This window comes from Bidens hawaiensis, unplaced genomic scaffold (genome assembly GCF_021521415.1).
Source record: "Bidens hawaiensis isolate Kalapana, Puna unplaced genomic scaffold, B.hawaiensis_p1.1 tig00010928_1, whole genome shotgun sequence".
Lineage (NCBI taxonomy): Eukaryota > Viridiplantae > Streptophyta > Magnoliopsida > Asterales > Asteraceae > Bidens > Bidens hawaiensis.
Genome location: NW_027491845.1, coordinates 132207 through 146130, shown reverse-complemented (window position 1 = coordinate 146130; position 13924 = coordinate 132207). Strand labels below are relative to the sequence as shown.

General features: G+C 35.3%; 1 protein-coding gene across 1 annotated transcript; it reads left to right on the top strand.

The window, feature by feature from the left end:
* The first annotated feature begins 2553 nt into the window (after positions 1-2553).
* LOC143536792 (uncharacterized) lies at positions 2554-4115 on the top strand. Its single transcript, XM_077030706.1, has 2 exons — positions 2554-2626; positions 3315-4115. The coding sequence occupies exons 1-2, from the start codon at positions 2554-2556 to the stop codon at positions 3989-3991; spliced, it is 750 nt and encodes a 249-aa protein (XP_076886821.1). The 3' UTR covers positions 3992-4115.
* The last annotated feature ends 9809 nt before the right edge of the window (positions 4116-13924 follow it).

Genomic DNA, 13924 nt, shown 5'->3' with positions numbered 1-13924 from the left:
TTTTTTTAATTGACATATTCCGCTGATGTTAATTCATATAACCATGTGATATCATGTATGTGAAATTATCAATATTGGTTAATTAGTCGGTACAATAAGGGAGGTTCGGTTGATTTCGAAAGGGCGGTTTGGAGGAGATCGTAAACAATGGCTGAAAACATAAATTTGTTTAAACTTGGTGGTCAAGTTTTAGTTTATATTTATCTTTTATTTATGTTTATTTTGATTATAATTTTCAGTCGGTTTTTAATTTACTGTGAGGCAAGTTGTTAGCCTATTTAAATTCGTGTTTCTTTATTTATTTTATTAAGTCAATCAATAAGAAAAGATTCAATCAATTGATCACTCTCATGGCCGACCTTAGAGTGGGGCTGGGTGGTCGACGACCCTCAGCCCGACACCCGCTAAGCCCGATTTTAAAAAAAAAATTATATGTATTTTTATGAAAAACGATATGTGTATTTAATGTTTAAACTCAATTACATAACAACTAGTTTGGTCTAGTGACAAAGGGGTATGACTCCTAACCAAAAGGTTGTGAGTTTTAGACTCATCTGAGACATGTTTAAGTTTGTTTTTATACAAAAGTTTTACACAGCTCATATCATAACCAATGAAACAAATTTAAAATTTAAATTTTTTAAACCCAATAAAATACTTATTGTATTTAAGACTCAAAATATTTCGCCTTCGGCCCAATTTTTTTTTCAATTCTTGGAGTCGGCCTTGATCAATCTTTGCTTATTATTCTATTCTTAAGCTCCCGGTTAAACAATGTATACATGTAGGTGATAGAAGGGATCAGAAAACATTAGAGAAGCTTCGTGATGAAAGGCAAACAAAAAATTGATGAGCTTAAAGAGAACTAAGGGGGTGTTTGGGATTCCTTATTTTTATTAACTTATAACTTATAAACTTTTTGAAAAGTTAATAAGAAGTATAAGGTGTTTGGCAAACCATAAGGCCTTATGGATTTTAACTTTTGAACAAGGCAAAATAAAGGGGTTTTGAAAAGTTAGAAATATGTAACTTATTAACTTAATGAGTTTGAATTACCTATTACATCTCTCTAGCCCTCAAAATCCATTACACTCCTTTTAAAAAAGAGTGTCATTTTTAGTCATTTTAGTTTTCCCCAACACATAAGCTAATCCAAACATTTTTTTGAAAACTTCTTCTAAAAAATTCATAAGTTTATAAGTTCTTTTAGCAAAAAGTCATTTTTCACTTAAATAAGCACTCTCATACACACCCTAACTATTACATCACTCACATTCGGGTCCTGGTCGTTAGATTTTGTACCATGATATTAGTAGTATTTCTTCATTTTTCAACCCGTTGGTAAATTATAAACTTGTAAACTGAATACAGGTGAGATTGCATTTGATCCTCGTATGTTTAGTCCTCACCTCACACATACTTCGCTCTTTATGGTTGTTGTAGCTTGTGTTATTTATTATGAAGTTTGATAGTTTTTTTAAGCGTTTATTGATCATAATTAATGTGTATAAATCTATTTTAATAGATGGACCAGACACATTTAAGTCTCATTTAGCTGATTGTGTTACGGGTATCTTTATTATAGTTATATACATTGTAACTTCTGATAGATTTTATTTTGTCGTGTTAGTTCCTTAATATTTGTTGCTTTTGTTAAGTGAGTTATAACATAAGGTTGTTAACCATGCAGTGTCATTCGTTATATCAATATTTAATCGAGTCAAATGTCCCGTGTCGTGTAAATCACACATTTAGTCAAGCGTTTAATTTGTGTTCATGTTATATATTTGTGTTAAACCACCATATTGAACACGATTGTTTAAAATAACACGAAACGTGGACTGCATTTGATCCTCGTATGTTTAGTCCTCACCTTACACATACTTCGCTCTTTATGGTTGTTGTAGCTTGTGTTATTTATTATGAAGTTTGATAGGTTTTTTAAGCGTTTATTGATCATGATTGATGTGTATAAATCTATTTTAATAGATGGACCAGACACATTTAAGTCCCATTTAGCTGATTGTGTTACGGGTATCTTTATTATAGTTATATACATTGTAACTTCTGATAGTTTTTATTTTGTCGTGTTAGTTCCTTAATATTTGTTGCTTTTGTTAAGTGAGTTATAACATAAGGTTGTTAACCATGTACTCATGTACTGTCATTCGTGATATCAATATTTAATCGAGTTAAATGTCCCGTGTCGTGTAAATGACACATTTAGTCAAGCGTTTAATATGTGTTCATGTTATATATTTGTGTTAAACCACCATATTGAACACGACTGTTTAAAATAACACAACACGTGTTTTGCAGGTCTAGCAAATTGGGTCGGTCAGCACGGGTTCGGGTCACTGGTCAGAACAGGCTTGTGTCCGTATGGGTTCTAAGCAAAATGAGTTTGGTCATAACATGGATTCATGTCAAAACTGGTTATGCCAAAATAGAGTTGAGTTGAAATGAGTCATTTTAGATTAAAAAAATACCAAAATAGGTTCACCCGTTATTTTTCTTATAGTGGCAAGGAGCGGTGGCAATGTTAGTGGCAGTATGGTTGACTACAAGATGGTGTTGAAGGAGATGACAGAGAGTGGTAGGACAGCGGTGGCGTCGGTGACAACGAGTAAGTGATGGAGAACAATATTTATGAACGGTGCCAACCTATTAAAACCATGACAAAACCATATAAGTCAATATAACAATTATCCAGTCCGTTCCCTAGCTAGTTCAAGTAAACCTAAATCGACCCGTTTACTAACTCGAGAAACAAAAAAAAAAAAACTATTCAGAATTTATATTTGCACGAATCAATAAACCATGATTGTCGAATATATGATGTATATAAATATAAAATACTAAAAAGTTTATGTTTGATTCATATGTGGTAAAAGAGTGAGCCCCAAGTAGGCCCATAATATAAAAAGTACCCATCATTAAGAAATTATTGAATCTTGTGTTTCATAATTGTTTAGATAAGAGGCCCCAATCTACAATTAAACTTCATCTTCAGCCCAAAGCCTTCACTCACACAGATGATGGATGACACATAAACAAACATGACTCTTTAACAAGTTTCTTTAATCCTCTTTCATTAGCTTGCCTCTTCATACCCTTTTCAGCCGGCAGTTTATTTAACTCTTTATCAATCCGATCAAATTCGTTCAATTGATTCGATTCAGTTTCTGGGTTTTGATTACGAATCTTGATCCTCACAGGTGATTTTTTTTATATGTTTTGAATCGTTCTTGATTTCAAATTGGGTTGATCTGATTTTGATTTAATTTGGTGGGTTTGTTTCTAATCCGGATAAGATAATCGGGTTTTGATCAGAATTTTGATTTTGTTTACCCAAATAGTCTGTTTTCATAATCCAATCCCGGTTAATAATAATAATTCACATAAATTATCAAAAAGAAGTCCAATTTCAACATGTGAACAATCTCCATCTGCTTTGATTGATTTGATCATATTAATTGCTGTAATTGGTGCTTGTGGCTTTCTAATTTATCCCTATGCAAATCTTTTGTTTTTTCAAACTTTTCAATTTCTTGAAAAGATATTATTTTTAATCAAAGATGAGGTTCTTGAAGCACCCATGATATACGGGTGTCTACGCCTTAGTATTTTTAGTGCATCAATGGCTGTGTTGGCTGTTACAATATGCACATCTCATAAATGTGGTAAACCGGGCTGTCACGGGCTGCATAAGGCAGCTGAATTCGATATCCAGCTCGAAACGCGCAATAACTTGAGCAGTTCAAGTAAATCAAGTTGTTCACATGGTGGTGGTAATTTGGGGAAGTTTGGATTAAAGAAAGGTTTGTTTGAATTGCCAAGAGATTATAATAAGGAGTTAGAGGCTGAGCTCAAGAAGATGGCACCGATTAATGGGCGTGCGGTTCTTGTTTTTCGAGCCCGGTGTGGTTGCTCTGTTGGAAGATTGGAAGTTCCTGGTCCAAAGAAGAATCACAAAAGGATTAAAAAGTAGATAAAAGATGATTCTGTGATTATAAAACATGATTAAAATAAGTTGTCCGGATATGTGAATGGTGGTGCATATACAAACCTTGGTATATACTTTCTGATGAGATTTTGATATAAAGATTTAAGCTTTGATGTTCCTGTCATGTGTGGTTTGCCTTTTTTTGATATCATCCTTTAACTTTTGCTTTTATGGTTGATTCTGTGGATGATAAGATTATGGTTTGTGGACAAATCATAAGTTTAACCATAGTGTTACATAGAATATTTAGTCGGATTACATATAATATATCACTATTTATCTGGAATATATGATCTATTATAATTATTGCCGCACCTCGCTTTTCAAAGAGATTACATATAATATAGCACAATAGTGCCCGAATATTGATGCTGGACTATGAAGCGAAATTCCTCTACGCCTAGTTTTCCTTAAATACTTCCAAGTACAATGGTTTAAAGGAAATAACAAGAATTTTAAAAGTTGTCTTAAAATAAATCTTGAAGGTCTAAGGAAATCCTCCAGCTTTGGTCCTTATCTCTCCCAACGGTTTCCTGGGAGACACGCTTAAAAATACGCCTTTTATGTTGTCAATTCAATTAACAGACGAGTTTAAATAAAAGAGATAAAAGCATATGTTACCTTGATCATATAGTTGGAAACAATTTATACATTCAATATGCTAAAAAAAACGTCCGTAGCTCGTGTTTTCACTAGTACACACATCAATGCCAACAATTTGATTACGTATGGCAAGGATCGAGTGTGTTGGTGCCCATATTAATAATGCATATAATGGCGTCATTATACATGCATATATAACATGAATATATTTTTATATAAACGTAGCGTATGCATCAGGATGTTTTGTTTTCGAGGATTAAGTGTTAAGATCATGGCTCGTAATATTAGATAAATGGTCGATTTTTCAAGTGTTTTGATAAAGGAAATTAGCTAGATACCCCATCTCTTTTCAGAACAACACACAGCCCACTCTAAATCAACTCATAATTAATTACACATATTTGTCAACCACCACGGTGCTTTTTATTAACCCTTACCCATTGGAAAAAGTAAAGCCTTAACATATTGGTACCACTAAGCAAAGACACCTTCGTGAATGAAAAAAAGAAAATACAAAACAGTTGTTAATTATAAAAGTTTTAGTGATATATAATAATGCAAAATTATTTTCTTTCTACATGATAATTCATTTCAGTTGACTCTAATTTATATTCCATTGTCATTAACACGCTATTTGGCATCACCAACCACATCTACCGACAACTTGTAGATAGACAATGGACATCATATGTGGATCCACAACTATTTCATCGTACTATAATCATACACGTGCTTGCAAGATTTCGACATACACTTTTATGAGGGGTTTGAAACTTGATTATCTAATACCACATATAGCAAAAATTGATGTACCTTATACTCTTTAGAGTAATGCTACTTATGTTTTATATGTTAATGCGTCCAGGGGAGGCTCGGAGGGTGTGCGAGTCGCACCATCGGCCGGGGCACATAAGGCTCAAGGGCACAAACATTTTTATACATATTACATATATATGTTTTTTGGTGTTAAAAATAAGGTTTATTGCAATGGTTAATTAGATAATTACATGCTCAGAATGATTTATGCTTATAATAAATCAGTCGATAAAAGTTTTATCCATGTACATTAGCGAATAAAAAATTTTCGTTAAGACCTATGGGCCTTTTTATATTGGATCGGCCGAGGTATTTAAATTCTCGGAGACGGCCCTGAATGTGTCTATCTTGTTTAAAGAGATCGAGAATCAAAAAATACTACTCCCATAGACTAATTGTCTTAACATATATAATTGTTTTTAATGGTTTTTAAGTGGGACGTATTAGAATATGGGTTTGGATCAAATACAAATGAAATTAAAGTGTTAAACGTGAGAATCAAGTAGAGTAATTATATATACAAGTAGAGTAATTATGTAATTACTCTATGATAATTACTCTATGATGTAATTACATAATTACTCTACTTGTATATATAATTACTTTACTTGATTCTCACGTTTAGCACGTTAATTTCATTTGTACGTTAACATTGTGTTCACATGTATCCATTCTATTAATTTGTTATATTATGAATTAAAAATCCAACAAACAGATGAATGCATTTGGATAGTCATGATATGTTTTTTTATGCGCTACACCCAAATTCTGATTACAGAAATGAAGAAACACTAAGTTAAACCCGACTAGGTTTAACCTAATATCTCACCCAGGGATGTATTAATACCTAAACGAACCCTTAATAGGTTCAGCTTAGTATTTACCGATGATGTTATTACGAACGTCGTGGGTTCCAGCAGAAAGTTTCGTCTGAAAAACTAAACACCATGAGCTCGTTACGAGAAAGGGAATAGGGGGTCTTCTCGTAACCACCCCCGGCGTAAGAATCAGTATGGTAAGTGATAAGAATCTATTTTGAGAATTCAGAGAGTATGGAATCCCTTTACCATTAAATCTGGTTCTGTATTTATAGCAGAAGGGGGATAAGGGTTTGGCCAGCTAACCTACTTAATGGAACCTTCTATTATCATGGCTGAGCATGAGACTCTCTCCTGATTGGTTGGACAGTCTGGTGTATTATTTTCTTTCTTTCTGTGCAAGTTCTGTGCTGGCTCATTTTTATTAGTCCATCATGCGTCTATACTATTGCCAGGGTTACTGAGCAGTGACCTTCTGCCACGTGTCTGTCCATGGTGGGACTTCCGTTGTGCTTTATTATTTCACCTTGTTACAAGTATCACTTCCGTTGTGGATCTGTGCCGTCTCGCGAATGATACATTTTCCGCGGATTTCTCCCTTTTACTTATTCTTTGCAAGGTGTGTTTGGTAACTTACCCCCACAAGTCCCCCAGTCCATTTTTTCTTCCACGATTTATTCCATGGATTGAATATTTGAGTTATAATTTGTCTCAGTTTTTTGCTTGTAATGGTTATATATGTTGGTACTTATGGGAGTAATTATAACTCACATATCTATGTGTAGCTGTAGTGATGTCATCGTGCTTATTGGACTGCTCCACATTTACTCCAGGTGAGCATAAATGTTTTTGCATGCCGACGCATTAATTTCTTTGTTTCAGCGCTTCGTATACGTTTCTTACTGGTTATCTAAGAGTCGAATCTCCAGCTGTCCAACTACCGCATTTACTTCTTCGGGTATAAGTAGGTGATGAATATTTCATTCAACCCATTCTACTTCTGGGTGCCTCCATGCATTTCCTGTTTTTTTTTTCTTCTTTGGGCACCATATTGTTTTTGCAATTGATTACCTTGGCTGGTGTGTCGCTTGGTCCAAAACCATTGTGTGTGTTCCTTGGGTTTCCCTTGGTATACCGTGGAGATGGTTTCGAACAAGGCTTCATCCCCGTCAAGTATCTTTTTCTTTGACTTTCTATGTGATAACCGATGTGGTGGGTATTCTTTTAGGTGTACCTTTACGTGATACTTGATCGCGGGCCACCTATTTAAAATATATTTTTAACTGATGTGTTGAATATTCTTTTAGGTGTACCTTTCCTCGATATTTGATCGCGGGCCACCTGTTGTGTAAAATATCTTTTGACGTGGTAACTGAGCGTTAACTAGATCATTAAGTGGCGCCGATCTGATTTTGAAACTATCATTTTGTCGTATCACATATCCCCGGAATGGGGGCCGGAGCTTCCACCGGAGGGTAATACCGCCATGGATGCCCCTCCGGGTAAGCTAACTTTGTATTATGAGTTTTTCAATCATGAAAATTTTTGGCTTCCTATTACCACGTGATGTTTTGCTGCACTATGGCTTGAATATTACCCAGGTTCATCCATTGGGTATGATATGCTTACGTCACTTCGAGTTATGTTGTCGTAGTCAACTTATTGTGCCTTCAGTTGACAAATTTTTGGTGTTCTACAAGATGTACACCAAGGGTGGCTAGTATGGCTTTCTCCTTCGTGATAAGGAGTTAACGTTTTTCATAGATGCTCCGCAGAGTCTACATGAATGGAAACAAAGGTTCTTCTTCCTTAACACTAGTGACATTCCGATACCTATGAATTATCGAGAACCTCCGTTCCTATTGAGGATGAGCCTCCGCGTGATTTCCAAGATCAGTATTGGTACCAAACTCTTACTACGCGGGAGACTCCTTTGTGTTTTATTAAGTATTATGCTTTGGTCGCTGTTAGGATGAGTCACACTTGGTCTCGACCTCACAAGACCCCAATCTATGGTCGCGATGGCTTGTGTAAGTGTTGTTTATGTCTTGTTGTGTTTGTGGGTTTCCGCTGAATCTGTTTTTTTGTTATATTTTTTGCAACTATGAGTAGTGTCATAAATTCTCACTTTAAGGATGGTACTGGAATCATGACTCTTCGCGACTTGCTGTAGGGGGGGCTTCCCATTCTTGAAGAAACTCACGAAAAGTTTGTCTTTCCTTTAGTTGGTGGTGAGGGCGCTGGTGAGCCGACTCTTAATGCTCAACCTTTTACTGTTATGGTCGCGGATGGTGTGCAAGTGATCCTATCGACTAATGAAGAGTCTAAGGATTCACCGCGCCACTATCTTGATTCTCATGATTTGCATTTGGCAGGTCTGCCTCCAAAGGATATTGTTGATCTTACCCGTTCTTCGAGCAAGAAAGCTGGCAAGAAAAAGATACGACGGGAGAGTCCCATTGTTGATCATGTTTGTGGTGAGTCTGTGAAAGCCTCAGCGGAACCTGCTGCTTCTGAGAGTTCGCTCAATCTATAATAACTCGGGTTTTCGAATTAATGTTTTTCTTTAAAACCCGACCCGTTCCGAGATTCGGGTTATTTTCTTAAAAGTCTTGTTTATTGAGAAAACAAATTATTGATACATTATTATTAATTATTTATATTTATAATATATAATTTTATCTTTCTTATATTTCTTTTTTTTAATCCAAACCTGAAATATTAACCTCATTTGTATTCATCCTCAAACCTCAAGGACTAAAAGGAAAATTATATTATAACTTATTTTCTTTACTTAATATCCATAACCCAAACCCGTATCCATTTTGCTTTTCTTGGACCTGAATTCATAAACCAATAACTTGGACTTTAATTTTCGTTTATTAGTTGTAATCGATCTTGTGTATCATGTATCTATGTTAATATCGGCCTAATGAACGAATTTATTATGTTAACTATATCTTATATGATCAGATATTCTTTCTTAACCAAACCGCCATTTGTTTAATCTTGTAGAACACGAAATACATCGTAATAATCCAATTAAACTGCCAGATGCAATCCTATAACCCTAGCCGTCAATACCCTCATAATTAATTTCATTATAGATGCCTGCTTGTGCTTGTTCGTGATCATTTTTGAGTCGTAGGGTTTATTTAACAATTCACAATCAAATCATCATCGTTATAGGCCTTATCGTCAACGCGTGATTTCCGCAAATCGTCAATCTTATTGTTATCTATTTCCTTTGTGCGTCTATTGAGGTGAGTACCACATTCCCTATTTTACTTCTTTTCCACGTTTTAGGGATATATGCGTAAATTATATTTCTCATATATACTTATACACAAAATTGAAACTATTGTCTTATGTGTTAACAATTTATAACTTACTTTTTTATGTGCTTACATGCTTTACGTGAACCACATTCGAAGAGGTCCAACATAATCTCATAATAGTATGATCATACGCCAGTCGTTATAGCTTTGTGCTTGTCGACATCTCATTTATACTTGATCATCTGGTTAATTTGTTATTCTCATATGACTTGTTGCAATTATTTATTTTTTTATATACTATATGTACACTAAAACTGATGTGTTGCCCACTCAACCTTGTGTTGACAAAACTACTTTATATTCAAGGCATATGCAGGTTATCGTTTGATGTGAAGTAACAGAAGTACAAGATCACTTAAGGATTTATACTAGAAGGAAAATTAACTAGAAATACTATTTATGAAATTTGATTGTTGATGCACTTTTGTTGGTTTGGATGTTGTATGAATATTTGTTTCGTTTGAAATTTATTTAATAAATATTGAAACTTATAATATTTCATAATAGTACCTTGAGAGCTGTGGGCAATCAGTTCACGCTCTGGCATTCCGCTATAGGATGGGGTGTGACAGATTGGTATCAGAGCCGAAGGTTTAAGATAGGTCGTTAGAAATTGCTTTAGACGCATGTTTAGGAGCCTTATACGTGCCTATTTGTTTACATCTATGTGTTCAATTTTAAATTGTTTACAGCTTTCTTAGATAATTATTTATTATTTACTGTTATGCACACACTCACAAACTCCGAGGCCATGCCTCAACATTCAAAGAAAACTTTTCGAAAATTAGATTGCTTTTTATTTTCGGGAAATTCCTTAAGAATTCCCACATGTTGTTTTCGCTCGTACACCTAAGGGCTAGGTTATGTGGCATGCCCCTATGATAAATGAAAGGAGAAGAGAAACTGTGAGTTGGGCCTTGGTAAAACGGTTCTAAGAACCAAAGGTAAGATGTTATTCCTTACCGGGGGGATAACATGACCACAATACTCTACCCTATGGACCCGAGTGAGACCCAAAAATGCCATATGACCGACACCCTAAGCTGTCAACCGTGATCACATTTGTGGTTGCATCCCAATAATATTTTTTAAACCGAATTCATAGTGATTCGTGGCTAAACTCGGTTTTCCCGATTATTGTGTTCCGTTATTTAAATTGTTAGTTGGGTGAAAAATCCATGGGACCCATGGGCACTCCTACTATCCATTTCTTAACTTGTTTTCGTATTTTTGTTGGAGTGATCAACGTGGTGATTCACATGATACTCCAACTACCCAAATTTTATTTCGATAGTTCGTTATTTAGTTTGATCGGTTAAAACGCCATCTAACGCTTATTTGGCCGACAAACTTCATTGCATTGTTAATTCGTTACTTAGTTTTGACAAACAAATTGCCATGTAACGCTCATGGGCTGTCCAACTCAGTTGTTTTTCTACGTTAATTCATTGGGCCATTCAAATTTCCATGGAAAGCACATGGGAGGCCAACATCCTCAATTTATATTTCGTTAGTTTATTGTAAACTTAATAATCTAAATTTTAAACTGACATTAACTCCTCGTGTAGCCATAACACGTTAATCATATTGACTACATCATTTAACAATTATTTACGCAATGTACCCCCTCATCTTATAATCCTTTACATTTAATCTTTATGGCACAAATCCCCTTACTCCTTAAGGCAACATTATTATGAGTTATTTACATAGCTAAACACTTTACTAATATTATGATTTCCTCAATTTATCCTTCAACTTATAAATCCTTATTTTTGGTCCTCGTAGAATGTCTCATCTAAGAAACGACCGTCGTCCTCGACATCAACAGTCTAGTTCTCATGACCACCGCGTGTATAGCCAAGGAGTTAACTGCTGCAACCCCTAAAATACAAACTCAAATCCAAAACATTAATTCAACCAATTCAAACTTGTTTATTAACTTCCTTGATTGAAATTTTAATTCATTTACCCCCACTCATCCTCGCAACAACGACAACAACAAGCGCAAGTCTAAACATAAAAACTACGTTGTTAATCAAATCAATCATCAACCTCAACAAAATCAAAGTATCCCGGGCAAGAAACTCTACATCGGTATTCACCCGTTATGCCCCACTAGTAACTTTCATCATTCGATTCAATCCTCATGTCGGTTTTGCACCCAATGTAATCGCTTCGATAATCCTTGAATATACTTGCCCTACACCGCCTGATACACAAGTTGTACCGCAACAGCTTACCCCTCATGCTCAACCTGATACCTCTACTACCCATGCTTGCTACCATACAGGAGACCCAAATCATCTCAGCGATATGTGCCTCATATTTTCCATGTCAATCAAGTTCAAACATAGTTACACCCTACTGCATTACCCATCAAGTCCAAACCCATCAACCTCATGCCCCTCAAGCTCCTCCCATCAATCAAGATCGTTCACGCTTAAGTTATGCCGAATCAATCTACCACGACTGCTCAAGCTTTTATGGATCAAATCGTTCAAGATGTTCAAGTTCCAAGGATTTAAGTCATGCGCAACTGAAGACTTAAACTACTAGAAGACTTTTCCGCTCGTCGTATTCTATCTTACTTGAATTTGACTTTTCTGCTCCGTGTCGACTATTTAATAAACTTTGAATTCACGTTTTTGTTTTTTGAATTATCGAAGTGCTAATTAAGATTTTCGATTGTTATGCCCTCGAGTAAAGTTAAAATTTTCAAAGGGTGTTTTATAAAAGTCCTCATTTTAAATAAGCAAACTATAAACTTTTGTCTGTTTAAAGACGTCTCACTTAAAACTCCTTTCCCTAAAGGGATTTTATTCTTAAGATTTTATTTTCAAACGTTTTGGAAATCCACAAGATGGGACGAATCATGTGGACCATCCGACGATCTAAATAATTATGGTCCGGAACATAATTATCTAAGTCCTCGCATAGAAATCATAATGCGTAAGATTATGTGTCATAATATAGAATAGAAAGTAGTTGAGATACGGTGCAAATGTAAAGATGATAAGGACATGGTGAATACGCCGTTGGTACATCCTATATATAAGTGCCCTTATCGGATTTTCATTTGGAGCGTTACTTCAACTATCTAAAGTTCTGTATTATGATTAATTTTAAATCATACGTATTTTTATTTAATGGTGTTGTTATAGTGTTCTTTAATTTCGGGATGAAATTCACTAAAGTAGAGGAGACTGTAGCAACTCGGGTTTTCGAATTAAGATTTTTTTTTTAAAACCCGACCCGTTCCGAGATTCGGGTTATTTTCTTAAAAGTCGTGTTTATTGAGAAAACAAATTATTAATATATTATTATAAATTATTTATATTTATAATATATAATTTTATCTTTCTTGTATTTGTTTTTTTTAATCCAAACCTGAACTATTAACCTCATTTGTGGATACCTCAAGGACTAAAAGGAAAATTATATTATAACCCATTTTCTTTACTTGGATATCCATAACCCAAACCCATATCCACATTGCTTTTCTTGGACCCGAATTCATAAACCAATAACTTGGACCTTAATTTTCGTTTATTAGTTGCAATCGATCTTGTGTATCATGTATCTATGTTAATATCGGCCTAATGAATGAATTTATTATGTTAACTATATCTTATATGATCCGATATTCTTTCGTAACCAAACCACCATTCGTTTAATATTATAGAACATGAAATACATCGTAATAATCCAATTAAATTGACAGATACAATCCTATAACCCTAGTCATCAATACCCTCATAATTAATTTCGTTATAGATGCCTGCTTGTGCTTGTCCGTGATCGTTTTTGAGCCGTCGGGTTTATTTAGCAATTCACAATCAAATCATCATCGTTATAGGCCTTATCGTCAACGCGTGACTTCCGCTAATCTTCATTCTTATTGTTATCTATTTTCTTTGTGCGTCTATTGAGGTGAGTACCGCATTCCCCAATCCCGTTTTCAAGATCTTGGTGTGTGCCAAGATTTTATCAATCATTGCTTCCCTCCTGCGAAAGTTGATTATCAGCGCAACCGTGCCCGGGGTAATATTTATGATGATTAAATCCGCGGGACCGTTCGTTCTCTATTTGTGATCCACAAAATTATTCGGGAGTGGATAGTTATGAAGGATGATTAGACAGCTCTAAATGCTAACCGGGAGAAGCTGTTGAGAGAGGTTGATAAGCAAGCACGGACTGCTGACTGGAATCCGGGAACGGCTTTCCAAGAATTGGCGTCTGCCTAGGAAGTGCATAGAAAGACTGTGAAGCGTTGGGAGGAATCTTTCCAGCGCGTGAATGCTCGCCTACTGGGTGCCCGGGAGAAGCTTCAAAGGGTGGAG

What these genes read in the sequence shown, in the direction of transcription:
- LOC143536792 (XM_077030706.1), top strand. Translation starts at nt 2,554, where the DNA reads ATGGTTGACTACAAGATGGTGTTGAAGGAGATGACAGAGAGTGGTAGG. An exon ending in GGTGGCGTCGGTGACAACGA is followed by an intron (nt 2,627 to 3,314) that starts GTAAGTGATGGA and finishes AATCCGGATAAG; the next exon opens with ATAATCGGGTTTTGATCAGA.